Source organism: Brassica napus, chromosome C3, assembly GCF_020379485.1.
Source record: "Brassica napus cultivar Da-Ae chromosome C3, Da-Ae, whole genome shotgun sequence".
Lineage (NCBI taxonomy): Eukaryota > Viridiplantae > Streptophyta > Magnoliopsida > Brassicales > Brassicaceae > Brassica > Brassica napus.
In genome coordinates, this window is record NC_063446.1 from 3,120,560 (window position 1) to 3,147,896 (window position 27,337).

Here is a 27,337-nt window from a genome sequence, read left to right on the forward strand (position 1 = left end):
AGTCTTTCATTTAGTAATCATAATCAAGGGCTTAAAATCTATCCATAGCAATCTCGATGATCTAACGGACCAAACAGTTTCTGAGCGCGTCACACCAGATCATTTCTAATCACTACTTGCGGCCCTATTTCTCGAACCAATAAAAGGCCCTCATCGCCACCATAGAAAATTCTCTCCTTCTTCTTCGCTCAGCTCCTACAATAAAGGGCGAAGAGTCTCACCTCCTTGACTTTTGCTTTGCCATCGCTTCCTTTTTGGTAAGTTTAGATCTCTGTTCCGCTTTATATCTCCTTGTCTCTCCCGTTTCGTTCATCTGACTTTATCGATCTGCTTTTTATTATTTCAACAAGGTAAAATGACGATGATCTGATGGTTTAGCTGCGTATTTCTCGATTGAATTGAATCTATTATCATGAGCTAGAGTGTGAATGTTTCGATAAAATAGATCTGAATTATGATTCTCCGATCTGCTTGTGTAGATCTAGAAATGATTCGTCTCTGTTGCTTATATCTTATGCCATTCTTTTACTCGTGTATGGATCTGTTACGAAAATCTCTACTTGTGAAAGTCGCATTTGTATCATATTCGTATTTGATTCATTATGATACCGTATCATATAGTAAAATTGATTTTGATATAGCATTAGATCTCTAATGACATGAACGTCTTTTTATTATAGTTGCTTTCTTTATTTTAATCTTTTACGTGTGTTAAAAATGTACCTTCCCTCAACTGAGTGTTGTTTTCGCTTGCAGAGGTCAAAATGGTTGAACAGACTCAGCAGCCCACGATTTTCCAGAAGGCTTCTGGCCAGATCTTGCGTTCCGGTGTTTCTCAGGACATCCATGGCTACACATCTGGTTTCCAGAGGCGTGCAACGTACGGAAACTACTCCAACGCTGCGTTCCAGTACCCTCTTGCCGCCACTTCCAGGATTGTGACAACTACTTCCCCTGTGTTCGTCCAGGCTCCAGGAGAGAAAGGATTCTCTAGCTTTGCTATTGATTTCTTGATGGGTGGTGTTTCCGCTGCTGTCTCCAAGACTGCTGCTGCTCCCATTGAGCGTGTTAAGCTTTTGATTCAGAATCAGGATGAGATGCTTAAGGCTGGTAGGCTCTCTGAGCCTTACAAGGGTATTGGTGACTGTTTCGGCAGGACTATTAAGGATGAGGGTTTTGGTTCCTTGTGGAGAGGAAACACTGCTAACGTTATCCGTTACTTCCCCACTCAGGTTGGTTATATTTCACATCTCTGCTCTATTACTTGATGATGCGTTGGTGTACTGATCTATCTTTTGATTTTGTAGGCCTTGAACTTTGCCTTCAAAGATTACTTCAAGAGGCTTTTCAACTTCAAGAAGGACAAGGATGGCTACTGGAAGTGGTTTGCTGGTAACTTGGGATCTGGAGGTGCTGCTGGTGCCTCTTCCCTTCTCTTTGTGTACTCTCTTGACTACGCACGTACCCGTCTCGCCAATGACTCTAAGGCAGCCAAGAAGGGAGGTGAAAGGCAGTTCAATGGTCTTGTCGATGTCTACAAGAAGACCCTCAAGTCTGATGGTATCGCTGGACTTTACCGTGGATTCAACATCTCCTGTGTTGGTATCATTGTCTACCGTGGTCTCTACTTTGGACTCTACGACTCTTTGAAGCCTCTTCTCCCTGCTGACCTACAGGTTTGTTTATTTGATTCCATAAATTGACCAATATAGAAACCCAATCCTGACTTTGTTTCTGATGTTGTTATCTTTCTTTCCTTTCTGGGAAATTTCAGGACAGCTTCTTCGCTAGCTTTGCCCTTGGATGGCTCATCACCAACGGTGCAGGTCTTGCATCATACCCCATTGACACTGTCCGTAGAAGAATGATGATGACGTCAGGTGAAGCCGTGAAGTACAAGAGTTCGATGGATGCCTTCCAGCAGATTCTCAAGAAGGAAGGACCCAAGTCACTCTTCAAGGGTGCTGGTGCCAACATTCTGCGTGCCATTGCAGGTGCTGGTGTGCTCTCTGGATACGACAAGCTGCAGTTACTTCTTCTCGGAAAGAAGTACGGATCTGGATCTGGTTAAGTAATACTATTCACCAGTCGCCACCACCATAAAGCTGTGGCTTTATTTTTTTTCTTTTTATCTCGATTTATTTGCAGTTTCAGACTTTTTAAAAAGATAAAGACGTTGATGAAACCTTTTGCCATAAAACTAGAGAGTAGCATGGAAAAAGTTTTATCATTTCGAAATAAGTTTTGTGTGTGCTGGAGATTTTGACTCCAAACTAACTTACAGTTATGATTTTTTTGCTTGTTTATGTTCAACTTGCTTTAAATATTTTGAGGGCTTCTTTGTTGCTGATAACATATGTCATAGTATATTATTTCCTGAGTTGCATAAAGAAACGTCATGTGAAGACTAATAACTAGTTTTAGTTACCGGTGGTTGTATATAATTGAAGCTTTGGCACCTTCTGAATAGTGATCATGTCAACGTGATCAACATTGCAATCACTAGATTCGTCGCTTAGTTCGTTGATTACGTGTTAATCTTTGAGAAAAACATGCCAGGGCCCAGGAGTAGATGAAAGAAAGAGTTGTGCCAAACCAAGTTTGAAACGTATACTTTTCAGCTAATAGCGTCAGCTGAAAGCTACAGTCAGAAACTGACAGGCACAATAGCGATGAGCACGTTTCCAAAAGCACATTGATACAAATACAAATCAAACCAAATCACGCGCCGTATTTAATTTTAAACCATAGTTTTCCATCTGGTAAGAACTCCTCCTCCTACAGTAAACTAGGGTAAAATCTTCTCCTTTCTCCAACTAAATGTTCAAATGTTCAAAAAGGAAAAAAAATCTAATGCTGATGAATTTTTATTCATGTTCCAAGTTATTTTCTTTTTTCCTTTCCGAAGACGTGCCTCCACATACACTGCACCTTCCTCTAACAATAATTGTTTTTTTTTTCTTCCCTCTTTGTTTTCATTGGCACGATCCTAACACCATTTTGTCATATGCGTAGTCAGTGTTAGAATAAATCGTTAACGATGGCTCCGTTAGTCAACTCTTCTTCGCATTAAAATCACTCCTCCGATCTCTTATTCCTCTCTTCTCCGGCGACTTTCATACACCTTCGAATCTGTAAGCTCCCAACCTCTCACTCCCAAATTCGCTCGTCTATGGTGTCTGCTCCTCCAGATCTTATAGTATAGTTAATAGTTGATGATTAATTGATGATTGTCTTCAGTTAGAAATTGATCCGGTCAAATCAATGCGTTACTGGAACTTAGCCGATTTCGTTTTGTTTACTCTCTTCCCCGATTGATTCTCTAAATAGTTTTTGGTGGCTGGATCCAGAGCGAGCCTCAAAATATTTGTGTATTATACCATTTAGCTCCCAAATTGATTAAGAAAAGTATATTTATTAATTGTTTCGAACCCCATAGATCAATTTAGCTTTGCTTCTAAACAATTTCACATTAAATTCCTTTCACTGTATATGCAGGAATGAGTTTGTGAGTGGAGGAGGAGGAGGGGGTCCACCAAATACCTGAGCCAGTGCTTTGTATTTTTATTTTAGTTTTTGATCAATTAGAATATAAACAACAATGGGAAAAGCATCGTCTCTGCTTCTCTTTCTGTTAGGTTTCGGTTTCTTTGTTGTCACATACAATCTTATGACCCTTATAGTCCACAATAGATCTGGTGTGATGAGTAGTAGTCCACTTCTAGATCCCGTTGTTCAGATGCCTCACAGAAAGACCAAAAGCTCTCCTGCGCCGCCCTTTCACGTTGCATTGACAGCTACGGACGCTCCTTATAACAAGTGGCAGTGTCGTATTATGTATTATTGGTATAAGCAGAAGAAGGCTCTTCCTGGTTCTGACATGGGAGGGTTCACTCGCATTTTGCATTCAGGGAATCGTGATAACTTGATGGATGAGATACCGACGTTTGTTGTTGATCCTCTTCCTCCAGGTCTTGATAGGGTGAGAAGAAGAACTTTGTTTCCCTCTCTTCGTTGGATGTGAGTTTATCTGATGCTATTGATTCACTCTTTGTGTGTGTTTAGGGGTATGTTGTGTTGAATAGACCGTGGGCGTTCGTGCAATGGCTTGAAAGAGCTACCATCGAGGAAGAGTAAGTCATGTCTCACTTCGTACCAAAAAAAACATTATTTAACTGTTTGCTGAATCTCCTGGTTGTTGTTAATTATGGTGTAGCTATGTGCTGATGGCAGAGCCTGATCATGTATTTGTTAACCCTCTTCCCAATTTGGCTGTTGGAGGATACCCAGCCGCTTTTCCGTTTTTCTATATTACGCCTGAAAAGTACGAGAACATAGTCAGAAAGTATTATCCTGTGGAGATGGGCCCGGTTTCAAACATCGACCCGATTGGGAATTCTCCTGTTATTATAAGCAAGGTGAGATTTGATTACATGTGCTACAATGATATATGTTGGTTATCTCTGCCTCACACATATGAATTGAACCTCAAACATTTATAGAGAGATTTAGCTAAGATGTGATGTTGGTGTCAAGGAGCATGTTGTTTTGGTTCTTTATGCATTAACAGCAGTTACTTTCTTATGCAGGAATCACTTGAAAAGATTGCTCCTACATGGATGAATGTCTCGCTAACAATGAAAAACGATCCGGATACTGATAAGGCATTTGGATGGGTGTTGGAAATGTTAGCACTTTGTCTATTCATAAATTGACTCCTCTAGCCTTTTTGAATCCCATCCTTGTTTACTGAGATAGCTTTGCCTCTTCTCTTTTCTGTTTGATAAGGTACGGTTACGCAGTTGCATCTGCTCTGCATGGCGTGAGGCACATACTTCGGAAGGACTTCATGCTTCAGGTAAGAATGGACCGTGTGCTGATTACTGTTGTTTAAATCCTTTTCGGTGTCGAAGTTATTTTATTTCCTCCGTATTCGTAAGTGCTCTCACCATATCTTTCAGCCTCCATGGGATTTGTCTACAAAGGGGAAGTTTATCATCCATTATACTTATGGATGCGACTACAACATGAAGGTGATTTTGAGACGATTGTTTAATTTTATTCTGGCAGATAGACTAGAGAACATAATTTTACACCTTACTTTTTTTGCTCTTGAGACTACTAAGTTTTGTCGCAACCTTATACAAGGTCCATGTTAGTTTTACTTATATCAGCTTCCTATGGTATTCTAATAGAAGTACTTTACCGACTGTTATACACAGGGTGAGCTGACATATGGCAAAATAGGAGAGTGGCGATTCGATAAGAGATCACATCTACGAGGTCCTCCTCCGAGGAACATTTCCATGCCGCCTCCCGGTGTTCCAGAAAGTGTGGTATGTTATATATTTACCACTTAGTCTAATCCTATATACAACGAGATACTGTTGTAAGGTTCACAAGGGAACTTATCCGCATCATGTCAATTGAGATTTGAGACTATATAGCAACGAGATACTAATGTAGTTTATCAACTTCCAAGAATTGTATGCACAAGTCGGTTTAGTAGTTTCCAGTATCTTTAGGAGTTTAAGGTTTCTCACACATTGTACCTTATGTTTCTGATGAATGCATATGTGTGTTGTGTTTCTGATGGTGCATATGTGTGTTGTGTTTCTGATGGTGGTGATGCAGGTGACTCTAGTGAAGATGGTGAATGAAGCTACTGCAAATATCCCTAACTGGGACACTCTCTAACTCACATCCACAAGACACAAATCATAGAAAGGACAACAACCCATTACAGCTTATTTTGCCAAATGAAGAGATTTGTTTTTTTCCTTTTACTTCTTTTCTTTCTGTTAAATGATGAACTCAAGAGTAAATTATGGAATCTGGTTTCAGAAAATGTTCAAGAAATGGTTAGATGATAATATGATAGTTAGATGGCGAAAACTGTCAACTGCAACTCGAGCAGCAAGTTGTTATTATAGTCATTGGGTTTTATATAAGATGATCTTGTTCCGATGAGCTATGGAGTGGTAAGTCTCTTGAGCTTCTGCAAAGACCAGTGAAGAGTGGGACTCATATAGCTTCATCCTTCCCACCGCTTTTAGAGATTTCTCTACTTCTCCATGGTACCCTCTGCCCTCAGATGATATTGCAAGTTGAAGAAACTGACACCTACACTTCGTAGTCCTTTGATTCTCCTAGTCTATATTACTTGTCCAAGGCCATGACCTGATCTACCAATAATCAAACTGGGTGTTAGTCATTGGTTTGACTAAAACCCATTTAGTTATTGACAAAAGCCCACTTTTGCTCTTAACGAAGGCCCGTTTTATTAATTTATTGTTTTTCGTATAAAGTCCAAATATCTTAGTTTTCGGGCGGACGTTCGGGTTTGAATCGGGGATTTCGGATTTTCGGGTATTTCGGATTTTCGGGTATTTCGATATAGAGGTATAGAACCTGTTTGTATATTTCTGTACTTTGGATCGGGTTCGGATATTTTTAGTTCGGGTTCGGTCATTTCGGATCGGGTTCAGATATTTAGATTTTGAAAAAAAATTTAAAATTTAAAATTTTCATTTCTCAAATTTCTTGTATTTAAATATATAACTTTCACTTCACTAATTTTTTAATTTTAATAGATTAAGTGGTTAATAGATTTGGACATAACATTTTGAAACTAAAAAAAACATTAATTTGGTTATTGTTTTTAAATTTTGGACATAATTTTTTTGTTAATTCTTGAAATAAAAAGTTTGACATGCATTTTAAGGAAGTAGCAAATCATTTTTTCCGTAATTCTATGTATATCATATGAACTTAAAATATGTGTAGTATCAATATAAATATTTTATATAAAATAAGATATGTAAACTAAAAATATATGGTTAATTATACATATGTTCGATTATCTTCGGATATCCATTCGAGTTCAGATATTACCCGTTCGGGTTTGGATATCCAATCTTTCCTAATTCAATACCCGTTCGGATATTTTGCTACTTCGGTTCGGATTTCAGTTTGGGTTTTTTGAATCGGATTCGGATGCAGCTTCAGATATCAGGTAAAATGCCCACCCCTACTGCTTACTACCATAAACCTTACGGTTAAGATTGGTTCGTATAAAAAATCAAGATGGTTGACAACAATTAGTCAAAAAACGGGTTCTGCCCACCACCAAAGGCACCCACCCGTCAAACCTAAACGGACGAGCCAACACAACATCCACCATTAAAAAATTAAAAAAAAAAAATCATCCTACAGTAAATAATTTTCTAATAAAAAAACAAAAATCATAATCATCCAACAGTAAATAATTTTCTAACAAAAAAACAAAAAATCATCCTACAGTAAATAAATAATTATTTCGAGCATTAATCATAATATCCTAGAGTATAAAACCTTGAAGAAGAACCTTTTTCACATTTTCTTACATTATTTTTTTCTTTTCATCTTGCTCGATAACTCAACGTGTCTGGTTCCTCAGCAATTGTTGATCTACCTTTTCCTTCTTCTACTACTCCATGGATCTGCTCTTCTCTTCTTGATCCAGATCGAAAGTCCCTAGAATTTCTTATTTTTTTTTTTTTAATTTGTTTGTTTGTTGTCGTTATGTCCTAAAGCAACTCTCTCTCTCTCTCTCTCTCTCTCTCCTCAAGTGATTGAGATTTTTCACACACTTCCTTCCTTCTACTATCCTCTCTGATCTCTCGCGATTCTAGGGCTTTCTCTAAATGGTTGCGGCGAAGATGAAGGTCCCCTGTTGTTCCGTGTGCCACACGCGGTACAACGAGGACGAGAGAGTCCCTCTCCTGCTCCAATGCGGCCACGGCTTCTGCAAAGACTGCCTCTCCAAGATGTTCTCCTCCTCCTCCGACACCTCCCTCGCTTGCCCCCGGTGCCGCCACGTGTCCGTCGTGGGGAACTCCGTCCAGGGCCTCCGGAAGAACTTCGCTATGCTCGCCCTCGTCGGCGGCGGAAACTTCGATTGCGATTACACGGACTCCGACGAAGACGACGAGGATGATGGTGATGATGGTGGAGCTGCTTCTAGCTCGCGTCTTGATAAGAGCAGCTCGTGTGGGCCTGTGATTGAGGTCGGAGCTCACCCGGAGATGAAGCTTGTGAAGCGGATTGGGGAAGATGGGAGTGGAGGGGTTGAGATGTGGGATGCGACGGTTGCGGGCGGCGGGGGGAGGTGTAAGCACCGCGTGGCGGTGAAGAAGATGTGTTTGACGGAGGATATGGATGTGGATTGGATGCAGGGACAGCTCGAGAGTTTGAGGAAGGCTTCCATGTGGTGTAGGAATGTTTGTACTTTCCATGGGGTTGTCAAGATGGATGGATCTATGTGTCTGTTGATGGACAGGTGTTATGGTTCTGTTCAGTCTGAGATGGAACGCAATGAAGGGAGGCTCACTTTAGAGCAGATCTTAAGGTTACTTCTTTACCTTCTCTTATGCTTTGTGCCTAATCTCATTACTCAGTTTATTTGCATGAAGCTTCAAACTTTGATCACCTGTGCTAATTTGAAATTACTAGACTAAACCAGACTTGTGTTTTTTTGTTTGTGTGATTACTGGTCTAAATTCTATAGGAAGTGCGCAAGTTTTCAGATTCTAGTGAAACAGGCAACTTAAACTGAGTTTTGGATGTTTTAGTGCTGAGCACTCTGATTATCTTGAAATTAGGAGAAAACTTGAAGTAGTTGTCATCTCTCTTTGTCGGACTAGTGAGAGTTCATAGTATGTTTCTGGTTCCAACTCCAAGGTTATGTTTAGTCTGGGCCGGCCCTGAGATTTGGGGGCTGTAGGCGATTTAGTAAGAGTTTCAATATTTATTTCTATATAAATTTGGGGGCATTTCTATTTAATTTTCTTCAAAAATTTCGAGGTCCATAGGCCAGTGCCCAGGACCAGCGCTGCCTTTAGTTCACTTGTTTGTCTTTCTTCCCATTTTATGTTGTTAACTGAATAATATCATTTTGGAACTGCTAACTTAAAGAACAAGTGAGTAAATGAATATCTTTGTATTATTTTCATATTAAAAATTACCTCCAGTACCTATGTATTATTTCATTGCTCTTGTTGTGATATTGAATTATTTTTTTTACCAACTGAAGATATGGGGCGGATGTTGCTCGAGGGGTTGCAGAGCTACACGCAGCAGGTGTTATATGTATGAATATAAAGCCTTCTAATCTTCTATTGGACGCAAGTGGCAACGCTGTGGTTTCTGATTACGGCCTCGCTCCCATCCTGAAGAAGCCAATATGCCAGAAAACTCGACCAGAGTTTGATTCTTCCAAAATCACTCCATACACCGACTGTGTAACGCTCAGTCCACACTACACTGCGCCGGAGGCTTGGGGGCCAGTGAAAAAGCTCTTTTGGGAGGACGCAAGTGGCGTGTCTCCGGAGTCAGACGCCTGGAGTTTTGGTTGTACGTTGGTTGAGATGTGCACTGGCTCCACACCGTACGTGAAGAAGCCTCTTCCTACTTGCAGATTATTCACTTTGTGTGTTTTGTGTCCGCCGTTGTGATGTAACTATCATTTGAATTTTGGCAGGTGGGATGGTCTTAGTAGAGAAGAGATTTTTCAAGCTGTTGTGAAAGCAAGGAAAGTGCCACCACAGTATGAACGTATAGTGGGTGTGGGGATTCCTCGAGAATTATGGAAAATGATTGGTGAATGTCTTCAGTTTAAGCCGTCAAAGAGACCTACTTTTAATGCAATGCTTGCTACATTTCTTCGTCATTTACAGGAGATACCACGTAGCCCTTCAGCGAGTCCTGATAAGTAAGAGTGCCCTTTCACTTGTGCTAAAAAGTTCATGAATTGATATTAGCATCAATGCCTAAGATTGTTTGTGTCATTATGCCTTATATTCTTTCTCCTAACAATTTTTACAAATTGTGGATGATGTAGTGGCTTTATCAAAGTGTGTGGAGTAAATGTTGTAGAAGAACCTCGCGCTACTAACATGGGGGTCTTACCAGATAACCCTATCAACCTACATCGGGTTGTTCTGGAGGGAGACTCTGAGGGTGTAAGGTTGGTATCTGTAACGAATATTTAGCTAATCCTTTTGTTAAACAACCTTTTTCTAAACTACATTGGTTTGATATTTGTTTTGGAGTAGAAATATACTAGCAAAGGCTGCAACTGGAAGCGGTGGAAGCTCTGTGAGATTCCTATTAGAGGCGCAAAACGCTGACGGTCAATCTGCTCTTCACTTAGCCTGCAGACGTGGCAGTGTCGAGCTTGTGGAGGCTATATTGGAGTATGGGGAGGCGAATGTAGATATTGTGGACAAAGATGGGGATCCTCCTCTTGTATTTGCTTTGGCAGCTGGATCTCCACAATGTGTTCATGTTCTCATTAAAAAGGGGGCTAATGTTAGGTCTAGACTGCGGGAAGGATCAGGTCCGTCTGTTGCTCATGTGTGTTCGTACCATGGACAGCCTGATTGTATGCGTGTAAGTCTCTGCTCCTGAGGAATTTATCTATCGCTTTAAAGCTTCCATTTATCTGAAGTATATTGTAACTTAGGCTAGTCTTATATTTATTATCTTTTTAATTCTTATTGATACTATTAATAGGAATTGCTGGTAGCTGGAGCTGATCCAAATGCAGTAGATGATGAAGGTGAAACTGTGCTTCATCGAGCTGTTACCAAGAAGTACACAGATTGTGCCATTGTTATATTGGAAAATGGGGGATCTAGATCAATGGCCGTTTCAAATGGAAAGGGTCTGACGTAAGTACATAACTGAACCCTCATATGCTGCGTATACGCTTCCATAAGATCTGGCACTGACTAGGTTACTACTGGGCCTTCTAGAAACCAGTTCTGATTACAGAAACGGATTCTATTTGTTTTTCTTCTTAGTTCTTGTGCTCTGTTTTACATCTACATTAGAACTTATCTTAATTAGTAGCATTGTACCTACTAAAACATGTCCGCTACGTTGACCTGTTTGGATAAGCCATAATGAGGTAGCTGCCACCATACTCCGTAAAGTGGTTCATGGATTTTTTTTCTTAGGAAAACATATTCCATTTGTAAACCTATGTTTCCACTATTTATGCTTTAGGTCTTTATACTTTTTTTTTGTTTCAGACCGTTACATATGTGTGTATCAACATGGAATGTTGCTGTTATCAAGCGATGGGTGGAAGTTTCCAGCCCAGAAGAAATTTCGCAGGCAATAAACATCCCAAGTCCAGTTGGCACTGCTCTATGTATGGCTGCTGCTATAAGGAAAGATCATGAAAAGGGTAATGAATTATAGTATCTTTTGTAGAGTAAATTGCTTCATATAAGTATGAAGAGATTTTCGTGTTGTCTACTCGAGTCCTGTGCTTTTTTTGTAGTGCCATTTTTCTAGCTATTTTGACTTTTGTATTATTATGAATATCTTTTAGACACGATGGTTACTCTCACCCCTCAATGATTAGAATGTTTTCACGCTCCATTTCTAACAATTTGTTTAGTACAGTACCAAAAATATGTTATTTGAACTTTTTCCTCTACTAATTCTTACAATTGTGTCCTGTCAAGTTTGAATATTGGATGCTATGTTTTATTCAATTTGTTATATATATATATATATCAGTTTACTTAGCATGTATGCTGCTGCAGAAGGTAGAGAGCTAGTCCAAATATTGCTTGCGGCTGGGGCAGATCCAACTGCGCAAGATGCTCAGCATGGGCGAACAGCGTTGCATACTGCTGCTATGGCTAACAACGTGGAACTTGTGAGGGTAAGATGCTTTCCTTCCAAGAACATATTCAAGTTTATGTTTCAAAGAAAAAGAGTAGTATTATGTTTTCGTCAGTGATGATAGATATGTTGTTGCGGTAGTTTTGAGGGAAGAGAGTAACTTTCGTAAATTTTACTCATATCTTTCATTTATATTGTGTCTTACATAGGTCATCCTAGATGCTGGTGTGAATGCGAACATCCGGAATGTTCACAATACAATTCCCCTCCACATGGCTTTGGCAAGAGGGGCGAACGCATGTGTTAGCCTACTTCTAGAGTCTGGCTCGGACTGCAATATACAGGTAATATTATTTTAAGTCTTTAGTCATAGAGAAGGCTAAGCTAATAATATGCTAGTGCTTTAATCTCTAGTCAAGTCGCATGAGAATGTTGAACTGTTGATATAAATAGAAATAGTTCTTTGTGGCTCGTTTCCTATTGATGTATAATGATGATCAGTTTATTGTAAGTAAGTGAGCGTTTGATATGAATAACATGGTTAGGAATATATATGTTCGTTGCATAAGTAGTGGCAAAGCTTTGTGCATTTGATGTTTGTTTTTTTCCACATTGGGTCAATAGATGCTGTTCTTACTTTGTCACTTGACTTGTCTTGTTCTGTTTTCGTTTTATTATAAGGATGATGAAGGTGACAACGCATTGCATATAGCAGCAGATGCAGCAAAGATGATACGTGAAAACCTTGATTGGTTAATTGTGATGCTTAAGAGACCTGATGCTGCTGTGGATGTCAGAAACCACAGGCAAGCACTAATTTGATGCTATCATATATACTAAATAGTTAGAAAGAAGGCTATACTCATTACACTGGGGTAATGTTAGTTTCCTGTCTACGATCATAATTTATATAATTTGCTTAACAGTGGGAAGACAGTACGTGACTTCTTAGAAGCCCTTCCAAGAGAATGGATCTCCGAGGATCTGATGGAAGCACTTTTAAAAAGGGGAGTTCATCTATCACCTACAATGTGAGGACTTCCTCTGAAAAACCTTTCTGCTGAAATGCACCTTTACTCACTTAATTGACGCTGGTTTCAAATTCTCAGCTATGAGATAGGGGATTGGGTGAAGTTCAAGAGACGCATAACAACACCCTTACATGGATGGCAAGGTGCTAAGCCTAAGAGCGTTGGGTTTGTGCAAACCATTCTTGAGAAGGAGGACATGATTGTCGCGTTTTGTTCTGGCGAAGCTCATGTGCTGGCAAGTGAAGTTGTTAAGTTGATTCCGTTGGACAGGGGCCAGCATGTAAGACTCAGAAAAGATGTTAAAGAGCCAAGGTTTGTGATTGCTCTCCACTGTGAATTTTTCTCTGAAGATGCTACAAAAGCTGTTAAAATGTTTGTTGATTGATATTATTTTAGGTTTGGTTGGCGTGGCCAGTCACGTGATAGTGTCGGCACTGTTCTATGCGTTGATGAGGATGGAATCTTACGAGTTGGGTTTCCTGGAGCCTCTCGAGGCTGGAAAGCTGATCCTGCCGAAATGGAACGTGTGGAAGAGTTCAAAGTTGGGGACTGGGTCCGTATCCGTCAGAATCTGACGTCAGCAAAACATGGTTTTGGATCTGTTGTCCCAGGGAGTATGGGGATTGTTTATTGTGTGAGGCCAGATAGTAGCCTCCTCGTGGAGCTGAGCTACCTTCCAAATCCATGGCACTGTGAGCCTGAGGAAGTTGAACCCGCTACTCCCTTTAGGGTAATGTACTTGATTAAATTTATTACAAACAGTTCTTACTTAATATGAGAAGTTTAATGCGAAATTTTCTTTATATTTTATAGATTGGTGATCGGGTTTGTGTAAAGCGTTCAGTTGCTGAACCTCGTTATGCTTGGGGTGGTGAGACTCACCACAGTGTTGGCAAGATTAGTGAAATAGAGAATGATGGTCTCCTTATAATTGAAATACCAAACCGGCCTATACCGTGGCAGGCAGATCCTTCAGACATGGAGAAGATTGATGATTTCAAGGTAAAACTGGTTTTCTCATGCAGCATCTCAGGAGCTTTGATTCCTTTTAACATTGAGCCTTTTGTACTACGAGCAGGTTGGTGACTGGGTCAGAGTGAAGGCGTCAGTTTCTTCTCCGAAATATGGATGGGAAGACATTACTCGAAACAGCATTGGCGTGATGCACAGCTCAGACGAAGATGGTGATGTGGGGATAGCGTTCTGTTTCAGGAGCAAGCCGTTTTCATGTTCGGTGACAGATGTTGAGAAAGTTGTACCGTTTCATGTTGGGCAAGAGATTCATATGATACCATCTATCGCCCAACCACGGCTTGGATGGTCAAATGAGACTCCAGCAACTATTGGTAAAATTATGAGAATCGACATGGATGGGACTTTGAGTGTAAGTTTCGCAAATTGATGGAGCTACCCTCAGCTCTGAGTGTAAGTTTATGGATTTTTTTGTTCTCTTATAGGCACAGGTGACTGGTAGACAGACATTGTGGAAGGTCTCACCTGGGGATGCAGAGATGCTATCAGGTTTCGAAGTCGGTGACTGGGTGCGCTCAAAGCCAAGCCTAGGAAGCAGACCAAGCTATGATTGGTTTAGTGTAGGAAGAGACAGCATTGCCGTTGTTCACAGCATACAAGAAGCAGGTTACTTGGAGCTAGCTTGCTGTTTCCGGAAAGGAAGATGGAGTACTCATTACACAGATTTAGAGAAGATCCCATCTCTGAAAGCCGGCCAGTTTGTGCATTTCCAAAAGGGCTTAACAGAACCGAGATGGGGCTGGAGAGGAGCTAAGCCTGATTCTCGTGGCATCATAACGACCGTTCACGCTGATGGAGAGGTGAGAGTTGCTTTCTTTGGGTTGCCTGGGCTGTGGAAAGGAGATCCCGCGGATTTAGAAGTGGAGCGTATGTTTGAGGTTGGAGAATGGGTGAGGCTTAAAGAAGGTGTTCCTAGTTGGAAGTCCATTGGACCAGGAAGCGTTGGTGTAGTCCATGGAGTAGGATATGAGGGAGACGAGTGGGACGGAACCATCTCCGTTTCGTTTTGTGGAGAGCAAGAGAGATGGACAGGGTCCTTTACGCATCTAGATAAAGCAAAGAAGCTTGTAGTTGGACAAAAAACTCGTGTCAAACTAGCGGTGAAGCAGCCTAGGTTCGGGTGGTCAGGTCACAGCCACGGGAGTGTAGGAACCATAGCAGCCATCGACGCGGATGGTAAGCTAAGGATATACACACCAGCCGGTTCCAAAACATGGATGCTTGACCCATCGGAAGTGGAAACCATAGAGGAAGAAGAGCTCAAGATTGGGAACTGGGTCAGGGTGAAGCCGAGCATCACAACACCTACTTACCAGTGGGGAGAAGTGAACCCTTCAAGCATAGGAGTGATTCACAGAATGGAGGATGGAGACTTGTGGGTATCTTTCTGTTTCCTAGACAGGCTATGGCTCTGCAAAGCCGTGGAAATGGAACGTATAAGACCGTTTGGGATTGGAGACAAGGTTAAGATAAAGAACGGTCTGGTCACACCTCGGTGGGGCTGGGGAATGGAGACGCATGCAAGTAAAGGACACGTTGTGGGAGTTGATGCAAATGGGAAGCTGAGAATAAAATTCCTCTGGAGAGAAGGGAGGCCATGGATTGGTGATCCTGCTGACATCGTTCTAGATGAACCTTCTGGCTGAGTGTATGATTATGTTTTTGAATTCTGGAAGATTTGATCATTAGGGCTGATCTGTGCATTACAAAAAGACATAAAGAGCTCTCTCAAGCCCTTGTGCCAACCATGTAATCTATCTATATCTCTTGTCTCTCTCTCTCATGATATGATTTATTAATACTTTTGTTAATAAAGTTAAAAACTATAGAGTGATAGGAGATATTTAGGAGTTGTATCATCTATTATCTTTTTCTTTGTTTGTTGTTTGTATAAAATAATGAGTCCTTTCTTCAGTATTATTAACAAGCCTTTTGAATGGTCTTAGCCTCTGATATTAGTGTGTTAAGAGGAAAAATAATAACAGTATATTTTGTTGTTTACAAAATGGCAACAACTATACACAGATACTTATACATTTCATGATGCTTTATTTCTCCACTGGCAACAATGGCTCCTTCAACAAAGTGTTGTAGGATTGGAGATCATTGTATGATGATGAACCGTTATTGTTGCTAAACCTTCTCAAGAAACTTGGTTTCTTGTCTTCCAAGCTAGAGCTTTGTAAGTAATTAAGACACACTTGTACTGCGTCGTGTACTCTCACAAAGTACCATTCTTTTCCAACAAGCTCAACCATTCCTGATCTTGCTATTGTCATGTGAACATCTTTATTCGGATTTGAGATCGCTAGCTGAATGTCCCTTGCTTTGTACTCTTGGTACAATTCTTTCAATGCTTCCACCGCGCTAGAGTCTATGTGAGTAACAGCTGCCATTGTTTATATTTTATGTTTAGCGATTCTGTACTATTACATGAGTCATTCAGATTCAATAGAGGGTCTTACGTGACATTTCCAGGATAACAAAAGAGATTCTCTCCACCTCTGGTCCCTTGGTTGTGTATTTGTCTACAGCAACTTCATATTCTCGAAGTCTACACTTTGCAAAATAAACGGCTTGTTAGTATTTCTATAAAGTCACACACCAACAAGGAATAAGTATGTGACTCTCACCTGTCTTTAATGTAGCTTATGTTGGCAAAGTAAATAGGAGCATCGATTCTGACAATCACAATCCCGTTGTATGTGTAAGCCTCTGGATACTGCTTCACGTTTCTGTACACTGTGGTGCCTGGAAGACGCCCCAAGACAGCTACCAGGAGAATAATCATGACAAGCAATTAAACTAAGTTAGAAAAATAGGCACTCTTAAAACGCATTTGACCAAGAGGAAATTGAACAGAGATTCCTCCTACCAATATGAGGGTTTGCAGACTCGTGGATAACGAATGCTAGTGAAAAACCAACCTACAAAAATTGAATCCTTAGATAGTATAGGAGAACTCTAAATAAAAACTTTAGTTAGGTGAATCCGAGTATGCTAAGAGTCTTTAAATACTTACACCAACAAGGACACCAATCTCTATTCCGAAGAACAAAGTTGTGGTGCTGGTGATGGTCCAAAGTGTAAAGTCCCTCTTGTCCACACGCCATAGGAAGATAGCTTCATCATAGTCAACCTATATTGATAAAAATCCGGAAAGTGTAAATGAAAAAAAAAGAAGCAAGTTCATCTTCACTCCTTGGCAGGTGGGTTGTTATGAACTTACCAAGCCACTAACAGCAGAGATCACTATTGCTGCCAAAGCACACTGAGGATTCAAGAGAGATAAGCAACAACGTGAAATTTAGAAGCCAGAATCTAGTTTCACAATATTCACCACAGGCAGAGACAGACCTGTGGTATGTATTTGAAAACTGGTGTCAAGAACAGTAGAGAACATCCAATGATTATTCCTGTTATAAGTCCTGATAAGCCTGTCTTAGCTTCACTTTCATTACTCACAGCTGACCTAGAAAATGATCCTAATTTTTGCATTTAGGACATTCACAGATTCGTCAAACTAAGGTTATTAACTCCAAAATGATATTATTAGAAAAAGTGGTACATGTATTTGGAATTGTTGATGGCTTTGATCATATCAAGATAATATACCTGTAGATGGGTATGCTGAAAATAATGACCCCAATATATTTGCAACACCAAGACCAAACAACTGTCAAGTGAGGGGAGAAACAGTTTGATCTTTCAGTTAAAGTTGATCTTTCATATACTACTCAATTATTCTATAGACAAGCAGAATACCTCTGAATTTGAATCCAACTCATATCTGTTTTTTGCTGCAAGCGCTTTGGCAATACCCACAGATTCCTGGATAGAAAAATATAGAACTACTTCTATTAGCTAACAACGAAACATAATATTAAGTGACATGCGTTACTGCACCTAAATCTAAACAAGAAATTATATTTTTCTTTATTTCATTAGGAAGTAACTATCCATTTATGGTTCCACATGATTAGGTTCAGTTGGAGTTCCCATTTGCCCACTCTGATAAAAAGTAATGATATTGATGTCTCACCAAGATGGCAACACCGGTAATGAGAGCTGATGTTGGAAGCAATGTTTTTGCATGATCAAAGCTTCTTGGGAAAGAAAAAGTTGGAAGTCCTTGAGGTATTTCTCCCACCTGGAATATACTAAGACTTTTACAATTACTGCAGACACTCAACCACTATGCATCTCAACAAGAAAACTACAGCGATCTGACCAGAGAGATGGAAGGTGGATGGAACACTTTTGCAATGGTTGTACCGAGAACTATCCCTGTGAGTGGCGCTGCTGCTCTTAAGAACTGAAGTTCCTTCTTTGCTTTCCCCTGCCAAGCAACACCATGACCTTATAATCACCTCAATAATAAAATTAAAGTTTCAATAGAAAGAACAAGGCTCATACCACATGCTTCATCACTTGAAGGATTACTAGAATGAGAGATCCCATCAAGAAAGGTGGCCATTGAAACTACAAAAAAAAAGAAAAAAGATCCATCTAAATAAAGTATAAGTAGAATAAGTTTTTTTATCACTATTTGAAGCTGCTATTGGAAGTTTCACCTTGTCAGCTCCAGCTATAATGCTCTCAACTAGTGGCACAATCTTGCTGCTCCTAGCAATGTTATATCCAAGGAAATATTTCACTTGAGATAATCCAATGACAATGGCCGAAGCACTTGTAAATCCAGATATGACCGAGTGACTAATGAAACGAATGAGCCATCCAAGCCTGTATTGAAATCCCAAAACAAGGGAGATATGCTCATGAAACAGCAATAAACAGAGGACTTTTAAATTGTCTGAATCCAAGAAAAACTAATGTTATTATTACCTTAAGAGCCCCATGATGCACTCCAATATTCCGACCAAAAGCGCCAGCAAAATAGCAAGTTCAATATGTAATTCTTCCTCAGACGAATCAGCGATTCCTCCCAAAGCATTGGAGACGAGGAGTGAGACCAATGCTACAGGTCCAATAGCAAGCTGACGGGATGAGCCGAATATGGCATAGACAAATATCGGCACAAATGATGAGTCTGCATCAAAGGTTACAAAACTGAATTACATTTCATTAAAAATCAAGAGCACAAGAATTTGTATGAGAATAAAACTCACATAGACCATATATTGGTGGAAGGCCAGCTAATTTTGCATACGACATTGCCTGCTCAAATCCATCAAACGTTAATTAAATAAAAAAATGCATATTGTTACTGAAAGAAAAAAAAATTAGTAATCCTCTTAAGCTACACAAAGTGTTGTAATGGATACCATAATATAGAGATTTAACGTGGTTCGCCAAATTGGCTACGGATAAAACAAGGATCTCTAGCTAACTAATGCCACTGATTCAGACCATAGTCATGATATCAAATTCAAGGCATATAACACATGTAAGGTAAGGTCTGTTTGATGATTCAAGCTTCTTAAAGCTTCAATACGATACAAAAAAAAAAAAGAAGAAGCTAAGATAATACCTGAGGAACAAGCATTATACCGACGGTGATACCAGCCATGAGATCAAGCTTAAAATACTCACTCCATCTATAAGTTCGAATCCATCTGAAGCAAGGAAACAAAGTCTCAACCCAATCCACGAGGCTCATCCGCTTGATCTTCGCCCTCCATCCGGATAAGATATCGTCGAAAGGGATCGAGGGAGGACGAGCATCATCGGAGGTGTCAGGGTGCTGGAGCGTGATGACCTTAACGGGTCTGGTCTGACCCGGAAGCTTGGGTGAAGAAGACGAACCCGTTCCGGATCTTGATACAAGGCTGGTCAGGTCCTTGACGCTGAGGGATGCGTAGGACATGGCTCTGCGCGCACCGTTGGTTGGCGCACGTTAGATTACAAGGTAATGTATTGTATGTATGTATGTGAAAGAGCAATCGTATCGTATCATATCATATCATATCATTGTTTATTCCATGTTCCAACAAACTTAATATAGAAAATTATATAAGTATAATCAATTTTTATGCAGCTGTTAATTACATCCACGTAAATTTGATTAATTTAATTCACGTATAGTAAAACCATTCGAATGACGTACTTACGTATTTAATCAGTAGTTAACTGCAAAGAACAACTTGGTGTCACTTGTTTGTTTCGTCACGTTCAAATACTACAAAACAGTCATCCACTACTAGTGGCTTATTACGTGCCAGTTTGGAAGATTTTCTTAAAGTGATGGAAACTCATGAAAAATGTGTTTGGAAGTAAGAAAACAAGATTAGGGATGAAGATGGACGTTAAACCGTCTAGATCCACGATGTTGATGAGTAAAGTAGGTCAACTCTCATGTCGGGTCCATCATTATTCACAAACAATTACGGGTGGGCGCAAGGGGGTTACTTGCTTTTTTTATGTATACTTGATACTTGGCTTGATTTGAATTGAGTATTGAATTTTTCGACTTGTACTTGATTTGTCGGAAACGAGTACTTGTTATTTTGAGTACTTGTCTAAAAATATGTTACTTGCAAGTTAATTGTCTTGTTCGATTACTTGTTACTTACAAGTATTTATTAATTAATTGAATATATTTCCAAGTTTCTAAAAATTACTTGATATATAATATTTTACGAGAGAAAGTTATGAATTTTTTTTTTATTTACTCAACTTGGTAAAAACATGAAAGTTATTTTAAATAAAATATTTGCACCTAAAAAAAGAAAATGGAATTCAATAAAAAAGTATTGTTTACTTCTTACAACAAAGGAATATTTGTTTAAGGCTTTGGTTTTTATGGTTTAGTTATCATTTTTTGGTCGTAAAACAAGTAACGAGTAATATCAAGGCGAGTCGTAACTTTTTTTGTGATACTTGTTACTTACCTTGTACTTGCAAGTAGCAAAACTCAACGACTTAATACTTGACTTGGCAACGACGAGTGCTTGAAAAAACGAGACGAGTACGGCTCAAGTAGCGGGTGGCAAGTAACGAGTATTTTTGCCCAGCCCTACAAACAATAACTAAAAAAAACTATTCACGAAACATACCCCTAAGCTTTTCAATGTTTCTATTTTAAGCCCCCAGCTTTACTTACCACACATATCCAGCAGTAGTAGACGGTTCCTCGGAAGGATTGCTCAACTCTGGTTTCTGGGTCAAAATAGTAGATCCAGTAGGAGCATCAATGCTACTGCTGGGAATGGGGATTTGGGTGGTGAAGCATTATTGCTTTTAAGGTTCATTAATTACAAAAATTGTTATTACATTTTTGAAAATTTTAAATGGTTTTCGTCGACATTAATTGCACCAGTCAGAAACAAGTATTTTAAAAACGAATTTACAAGTCTATTTCGGCAGTAAAAAAAGTTTGGGACTTTCAAGTCCATTTCGACTTTATTAGAAACTCAATCATATTATAATCATTTTTACGTATACTTTAAAGATCTATACTAAAATCGATTTATGACAGATATGCTATTTACATTATATTAACACTTTAACCATGCCAAAAATCTGAATATAATTTTTTATTCTTACTTTCCGTTTCATTTTTTTTGGTAAGACCGTCGAAAAAGCTGGATTACTTGTGGGTGAGTTTCACGAATTTATAGACCGAAGCTCATTTAAATACTTGATTTTTGATAAAAGAAATTAGAAAACTCATTTTAAAATAGTAAAACATAAAAATGGATTCAAATTTTTATTTGTATTTCTTTTAATCACCTTTTAAAATATGCTACGAAAAAGATATTTGGGATTTAATAGTTTACAATAAACTAAAAATATTAATACAAGGAACTCTAACTCTTCGGAATTACTTTGTAAAATATTTATTTTTTTTACAATAAAACATCAACACTATTAAAAAAATTAGTTATCAGATAACACATAAGGTTACAATTAACAAATATTTAATTTTAAAAAAAACAAATCTCGTGCTTTTAAAATGTGATTTATTATATATATTATTATATTTATATCTCAATACATATCATCCTAAATATATAAAACAACTACTACACATATAACAAAAAACAATTATTAAAATATAAATGTTATAAAATAATATATTTAAGAAATAGATAATCTCGCGCTTTGAAAGTGCGGGTCAAAATCTAGTTGATTTTTAAAGCTACAACCAAAAAAATAAAAAATAAAAGCTCTAACAACCTTACTTTATAAATCTCCATATTTTTAGCGGTGAGAAAATTTAAAACTAGGGGTGGGCAAAAAAACCGAACCGAACCGAGTCGAACCGAACCGAAACCGATTCAAACCAAACCGAAGTCTATTTCAAACCATTCGGTTGAAGATTTCTCCAACCCGAATGGTTTGGTTCGGTTCGGTTTTAAACCGAACCGAACCGAAAAACTGATGTGTTTTTGTAATTATTTAAATTAAAAATATTTCTAATACCAATATACTAAAATTCTTATACTAAACCCACATATTTTCCATTTTTTAATTCATTAGCATATATTCTTCTAACCTAATATGTAATCATCAAAAACATTTGATTTAAAAAATAAATAAAGATATAAATAAATGGTTGTATAGTTTGTGAATAACATATACAAGTTATTGATTTGTTGTAGGTTTTTTTTTATGATATCACATGGAAGATGATTCACTGAAAACTTTTTGATGATATAAGAGACATTACCAATGATGTTGTTTTTTTAACTTTAGTTAACTTTCATTTGTTTTAATTCTTACATATTTTTTGTAAACATTTTAAAGATTTTTGTTTCACTTTTATATTGAATTTAGTTCACACAAATTTTGTTTACATAATTTATGTTTTAAAATATAAATTTTCTTTAAAAAAACTAAACTAGGAAAAACCTAATTAAACCGATCTAAAAACAAACGAAACCGAACTGAATACAAACCGAACCGAATATAAACCGAACCGAACACAAACCGAACCAAACTAACTATGGTTTACTTCAGTTGGAAAAATACTATAACCGAACTAACCAAACCGAACCGAACCCAGACCGAACCGAGAAAATAACCGAAGTGTCCACCCCTATTTAAAACTACATCCTTTAAAGTTAAATAAAAAAAAAACTACAGCCCAAATTCTATAATAAATTTTTTACAGTTACAACCGAACCAATTGCCTCTGGTCTCTTCAAAAAAATGTCTTTTGTTTTAAGAAGTGGTATTAACATATTATTAATACCATATATAATGTAAACTTACTTAATCCAAATCTAACACATATGTAAATATATAGTAATAATGTACATATGCTAGAATGATATCGACTTGCTCTCCAAGTGTCTCCATTTATTCTTTAATTTTTTTATGGGTTTTAAAGGGCTTTTATTATTTGGGTCCGTAAGATAGATCTAAAATATATCTAATACCATATAATATAAGAAGAGAAGGGTTAAGAGGCAATCCCTCTCTCTCTCTCTCTCGATACATCCCTCTCCCAAGTTTAGGTCAGCAAAGTTCCCCACCTTTCTCCACTCCATGGCCACCCGTCTTCAGTTTGAGAACAACTGCGAAGTTGGCCTCTTTTCAAAACTCACTAATGCCTATTGCTTAGTTGCTGTTGGAGCCTCTGAGAACTTTTATAGTGCTTTTGAGTCAGAGTTAGCTGATGATATCCCTATCGTTAAGACCTCTATTGGAGGAACACGGATCATTGGGCGCCTATGCGTTGGAAACAGGAACGGGCTTCTTGTGCCTCATACAACTACTGACCAAGAGCTTCAACACTTGAGGAACAGTCTACCTGATCAAGTTGTGGTCCAGCGAATCGAGGCGCGTCTGTCTGCTCTTGGAGACTGCATCGTCTGCAACGACCATGTTGCTCTTGCTCACATCGATCTCGATGAGGAGACTGAGGAAATAATATCGGACGTTCTCGGTGTCGAAGTTTTCCGTCAGACGATTGCACGCAACATTCTTGTAGGCTGTTACTGCGCCTTGTCCAACAGAGGTGGCATCGTCCATGCTTACACCTCGGAGAAAGAGTTGGACGAGCTCTCGGCGCTGCTTCGAGTCCCGCTCGTTGCGGGGACTGTGAACCGTGGTAGTGAAGTTATAGCTGGGGGAATGACCGTCAATGACTGGACTGCTTTCTGTGGCTCAGCCACAACTGAAACAGAGCTCTCTGTTATAGACAGCGTCTTCGAGCTAAGTGAAGCTTGTGATATAAACAAGGTCTCAACATCGGAATGGGATTTGCTTGTGACCAAGTCAGAAGTCCCGGTGTTGGTTATGTTCATACAAGATTGGCTCCCCTCATGTCGATACGTGAGGCATGTAATGGACGAATTCGACTCGAAATACACTGGTCGGTTCAAATTCTACACACTCAACGTTCATGAAGAGAGAGGCATCGCAATACGCTACGACATATTCAATGTCCCGGCTAGTATTGTCTTCAAAGGCGGAGACGAGGTGGCTAGAGTATATGGATTCCATCTTTATGAATTAGAAAGACTAGTGAAGCAGTACGATTACTTGGTCTATGCATCCAAGCTTAAGGGTAACTTAGCAAAAGAAAATAATTTGCTAATCAAGACAATAAATCACCAGAAAATCAAAGCAGAACTGATAAATTCATTTGCATATGTAGGCATGTGTGTTTTGGTATTCAGCTCTGTTCTTTACTTTTCTTTTCTTTTTGTTCTCGGATACTCTGAGTAACCGCAAGTAGATTTAGATGAGTTTTTTCTTTTCTGGTTTTGTTTATTTGTGATTTGGTTTGGTAAGTTATCTATACTATTTTTTTGCTAAGTAAATTTTCACAATTGAGCCTTCAAGTTACAAGTTAGAGTGATCAAAATTGATGATATATATAATTAATTATATAATCAAAAACAAAATTTTATTAATAATATTATTATTTTTTTAAAATAAGATAATTCTTATATATTTTGTTGTTATCTTAAAATAATTTTTTTCGATTATAAAAGGTAGAAAATAACATATAAAAATTTATAGTTAAATATTAATCAACTAAAAATATTTTATATAAAGATATTTTCTAAAATGTTTATAATATGTGAATATTTTCTTTTAAAAATTCAATACAGTAATAACATATATATTTTAGTGATTTTTTTTGTCATATATATATATATATATATATATATAATTTGATGTTTGATTTGATTTTTTTGAAAACATAAATAATAAGTTATCATGTTAATTTTTAATTTATAAAATAGAAACTATTAAATATTTGTAAAACATTAAGAGAATGATTGGTTGGGCCGTAGATGCTCTGTACATCTAAAATTTAGTATACAGCTATATATGTCAACCAATGGAGCTTTGCTTTCTTTAAAGAAATTCACATCAAAAAAATCTCTGCAAAATCAAAATATGGCTGTAAAAAATTTTATTTTCAAAGTAAAAAATTAGTGCTTTAGAAATCTATCTAAAAAAATACATCAGATAAATCTACCGATTAAATTCTCCTCAGGCACTTACCAATCATCCAGTAAGTCTGCAAAACACTAGTTCACCATTACAAGGTGAGAAGAGACCACTAAATTAATGTCGAATCTCCACCGATCGTGAAACTCATCGAAGAACGTCGGAAACTGCCTCCCCCTCTAAGGAGCTTCTTCACGATCTCTGCAGGTACTTTAATCATCATCACATATATAATGTTTTTTTTTTGTTCACGAATCATTAATTTCGATTTGGTCTTTGTTTCCAGCCGATTTGTTTTGAATGTACCTGAAGAAGACCAACAATCGTTCGAGAGGATTCTGTTTCTGGTGGAGTATGCTTACTATGAAGACAATGCTGTCGAGAATGATCCAACTTTAAAGTCTCTGTCTTTGAAGGAGTTCACTTCTCTCTGTATCCTTTTCTCATTTGCTTTGAGCTTAATTTCAAAGTTGGCTGATCTGGTCCCTTGACATGTGAACTACTTTTTCCATTTCATTTTACTTGTGTTTCTAAACTTGGACACGCACCTTAATAAAACATTTAAGTTTATCTATTTACTATATAAAAACATCATTACCAGTATATCTAACCAGATTTCAACCAATAAAAAAGTAGATTAGAATAAAAAGTCAATAAATTTTGTATTGAAATCATAAAACCACACTAATTTTGAAACGAAAATTTTGCTCTAAAACGACATCTAATTCGAAACGGAGGGAGTAGTATTCAACAGCTGTGATGTGTTGAGACCGTATGTCTCTAACGTTGATGACATTTTCAAAGACTATGCTTGTGCCATGCGTGAGGTTAGTTTCGGATTTGTTTGCTTTATTGTCTCTTTTGCGTGATTCATTTGTTTTGGTTATTTTTATGTCTTGATATCTCCTACAAACGCCACTTGTTATCATAAGTGCATATTGAATTGAATACTGTGTGATTAGAATAAGAACGCTTATTGGCTAAGACTAAATCTACTATTATTTAGTCATTGTACTTTATGAGATAGCCTGTCGTGTCACATGTTAATCTCACGCAATGGGTGCATTGGTTATACTTTGACATTTGAATAGAAGAGAAAACATCTCTTATATATTATGTTCTGGACTACAAGGTGTTATGCTAATTTAACAATTTGTAATTGTCCTGCTGATTGTATGTATAAACTTGGACCGTGGGTTAATGATGATTGATGAAAGATCTGAATGTTTTGTCACACTTGATTTGGCTGTGTTCTGTAACTAGCTAACCGCTCTTCTATGCTAAAACACAGGTCTTGGAGGAAACTGGATTTGATATCTCAAAGCTACTCAAGAAAGAAGAATATATCGAGTTCACATTCAGACAGCAAAGACTGCGCCTTTACATAGTTGCTGGGGTGGCAGATGATACAGCTTTTGCACCACAAACAAAGAAGGAAATCAGTGTGTATGTATTTAACAAACAGGGCCTTGTGGGTTGTGGTCTTATCTGCGGTTTTGTATGATGAATGAGTCTCTTAATGTTTCAGTTGTTGTGGAATACTTAATAGGAAATTGCATGGCATTGGGTTGATCATCTTCAGCCAGCAAGCAATGAGGTGATAACTCATGGAGTTGCTGGTCTCAAGTTGTATATGGTGGCTCCTTTTCTTGCGTGAGTAGTGTCTTTTTTTTATTTGGGTGATTATCATTGTTAGTGCATAGCATTAGAGATTACAAACATGTGCAGGTCGTTGAAGTCGTGGATATCCAAGCATCCGGCACCTGTAGCACGGAGACCTGATAAGCCCCTTAGAGGTTTGACTTAGTCTTTTTTTTTCACCAATAGAAAGAGAGTTGTTTTTGGCAGAGATCTGACTTCTTAGGCTTTGTACAGCACTTTCCGTATGGAATGCAAAGACTAGTATTGGTGGAGGAAACGGAACAACAACAACAACAACGGAAAGCTACAATAAAAAGCCAGAAGAACAGGACACAATATCTGGAAACGCATTCAGAAGCTTCAAGTTCAACATGTCAGCTATCTTGCAGGCGGTGGAACTAGGTTAGTCGTATGTAGGTATGATAAGGTTAGGATTAATGGTTTTGTGTATAGCAAAACCGTTGGATATGTTCATACGCTTGTCCTTGTAAGTGAAAGATGTTTGAAAAGCGACCAACTTGAGTCTATGCAAATATTATTGTGAAATACAACCAAATGCAATCACCAAACATAATAGTCCT

General features: G+C 38.2%; 5 protein-coding genes and 1 pseudogene across 7 annotated transcripts; 5 read left to right on the plus strand and 1 right to left on the minus strand.

The window, feature by feature from the left end:
* Positions 1–187: 187 nt before the first annotated feature.
* Positions 188–2,326, plus strand: LOC111204277 (ADP,ATP carrier protein 2, mitochondrial). 2 transcript variants are annotated; one of them, XM_048751946.1, is made up of 4 exons: positions 188–255; positions 756–1,232; positions 1,308–1,676; positions 1,775–2,326. In XM_048751946.1, exons 2-4 carry the CDS (start codon positions 765–767, stop codon positions 2,069–2,071), a joined length of 1,134 nt encoding a protein of 377 aa, XP_048607903.1. In that variant the 5' UTR covers positions 188–255; positions 756–764; the 3' UTR covers positions 2,072–2,326. The 2 variants fall into 2 exon arrangements, with proteins under 2 accessions (XP_048607903.1, XP_022554345.1); XM_022698624.2 differs by lacking the exon at positions 188–255 and adding an exon at positions 317–350 and having other exon boundaries at positions 757–1,232.
* A 534-nt stretch (positions 2,327–2,860) lies between these two features.
* On the plus strand, positions 2,861–5,873 carry LOC111204278 (hydroxyproline O-arabinosyltransferase 3). The gene is made up of 9 exons (XM_022698625.2): positions 2,861–3,134; positions 3,499–3,982; positions 4,066–4,133; positions 4,217–4,418; positions 4,590–4,687; positions 4,789–4,858; positions 4,962–5,033; positions 5,223–5,336; positions 5,635–5,873. Exons 2-9 carry the CDS (start codon positions 3,602–3,604, stop codon positions 5,695–5,697), a joined length of 1,068 nt encoding a protein of 355 aa, XP_022554346.1. The 5' UTR covers positions 2,861–3,134; positions 3,499–3,601; the 3' UTR covers positions 5,698–5,873.
* A 1,514-nt stretch (positions 5,874–7,387) lies between these two features.
* On the plus strand, positions 7,388–15,679 carry LOC106431916 (E3 ubiquitin-protein ligase KEG). 2 transcript variants are annotated; one of them, XM_013872757.3, is made up of 16 exons: positions 7,388–8,389; positions 9,074–9,427; positions 9,521–9,751; positions 9,881–10,006; positions 10,095–10,431; positions 10,555–10,712; positions 11,076–11,233; positions 11,598–11,719; positions 11,889–12,023; positions 12,361–12,485; positions 12,606–12,710; positions 12,789–13,022; positions 13,107–13,440; positions 13,524–13,712; positions 13,789–14,094; positions 14,168–15,679. In XM_013872757.3, exons 1-16 carry the CDS (start codon positions 7,686–7,688, stop codon positions 15,386–15,388), a joined length of 4,839 nt encoding a protein of 1,612 aa, XP_013728211.3. In that variant the 5' UTR covers positions 7,388–7,685; the 3' UTR covers positions 15,389–15,679. The 2 variants fall into 2 exon arrangements, with proteins under 2 accessions (XP_013728211.3, XP_013728212.3); XM_013872758.3 differs by having other exon boundaries at positions 11,601–11,719.
* Positions 15,639–19,684, minus strand: LOC111204279 (sulfate transporter 4.1, chloroplastic). Its single transcript, XM_022698626.2, has 16 exons — positions 19,234–19,684; positions 18,872–18,920; positions 18,588–18,792; positions 18,317–18,485; positions 18,159–18,224; positions 17,974–18,081; positions 17,785–17,892; positions 17,508–17,573; positions 17,358–17,418; positions 17,100–17,227; positions 16,972–17,013; positions 16,765–16,881; positions 16,618–16,669; positions 16,376–16,514; positions 16,208–16,296; positions 15,639–16,131 (listed from the first exon to the last, which is right to left on the minus strand). Exons 1-16 carry the CDS (start codon positions 19,567–19,569, stop codon positions 15,791–15,793), a joined length of 2,076 nt encoding a protein of 691 aa, XP_022554347.1. The 5' UTR covers positions 19,570–19,684; the 3' UTR covers positions 15,639–15,790.
* Positions 19,685–22,614: 2,930 nt separating this feature from the next.
* LOC111204280 (eukaryotic translation initiation factor 6-2-like) lies at positions 22,615–24,400 on the plus strand. Its single transcript, XM_022698627.2, has one exon. The coding sequence runs from the start codon at positions 23,196–23,198 to the stop codon at positions 24,378–24,380; it is 1,185 nt and encodes a 394-aa protein (XP_022554348.1). The 5' UTR covers positions 22,615–23,195; the 3' UTR covers positions 24,381–24,400.
* An 820-nt stretch (positions 24,401–25,220) lies between these two features.
* Positions 25,221–27,302, plus strand: LOC111204281 (annotated as a pseudogene).
* Positions 27,303–27,337: the final 35 nt, after the last annotated feature.

What these genes read in the sequence shown, in the direction of transcription:
- LOC106431916 (XM_013872757.3), top strand. Translation starts at nt 7,686, where the DNA reads ATGGTTGCGGCGAAGATGAAGGTCCCCTGTTGTTCCGTGTGCCACACG. An exon ending in CCTTCAGCGAGTCCTGATAA is followed by an intron (nt 9,752 to 9,880) that starts GTAAGAGTGCCC and finishes TGGATGATGTAG; the next exon opens with TGGCTTTATCAAAGTGTGTG. An exon ending in GTGGATGTCAGAAACCACAG is followed by an intron (nt 12,486 to 12,605) that starts GCAAGCACTAAT and finishes TTTGCTTAACAG; the next exon opens with TGGGAAGACAGTACGTGACT.
- LOC111204280 (XM_022698627.2), top strand. Translation starts at nt 23,196, where the DNA reads ATGGCCACCCGTCTTCAGTTTGAGAACAACTGCGAAGTTGGCCTCTTT.
- LOC111204277 (XM_048751946.1), top strand. Translation starts at nt 765, where the DNA reads ATGGTTGAACAGACTCAGCAGCCCACGATTTTCCAGAAGGCTTCTGGC. An exon ending in TCCGTTACTTCCCCACTCAG is followed by an intron (nt 1,233 to 1,307) that starts GTTGGTTATATT and finishes TTGATTTTGTAG; the next exon opens with GCCTTGAACTTTGCCTTCAA. An exon ending in TTCTCCCTGCTGACCTACAG is followed by an intron (nt 1,677 to 1,774) that starts GTTTGTTTATTT and finishes GGGAAATTTCAG; the next exon opens with GACAGCTTCTTCGCTAGCTT.
- LOC111204279 (XM_022698626.2), bottom strand. Translation starts at nt 19,569, where the DNA reads ATGTCCTACGCATCCCTCAGCGTCAAGGACCTGACCAGCCTTGTATCA. An exon ending in GTATAATGCTTGTTCCTCAG is followed by an intron (nt 18,921 to 19,233) that starts GTATTATCTTAG and finishes GGATTTGAGCAG; the next exon opens with GCAATGTCGTATGCAAAATT. An exon ending in TCCACCAATATATGGTCTAT is followed by an intron (nt 18,793 to 18,871) that starts GTGAGTTTTATT and finishes CCTTTGATGCAG; the next exon opens with ACTCATCATTTGTGCCGATA.
- LOC111204278 (XM_022698625.2), top strand. Translation starts at nt 3,602, where the DNA reads ATGGGAAAAGCATCGTCTCTGCTTCTCTTTCTGTTAGGTTTCGGTTTC. An exon ending in CTCCTGTTATTATAAGCAAG is followed by an intron (nt 4,419 to 4,589) that starts GTGAGATTTGAT and finishes TTTCTTATGCAG; the next exon opens with GAATCACTTGAAAAGATTGC. An exon ending in GGAAGGACTTCATGCTTCAG is followed by an intron (nt 4,859 to 4,961) that starts GTAAGAATGGAC and finishes CATATCTTTCAG; the next exon opens with CCTCCATGGGATTTGTCTAC.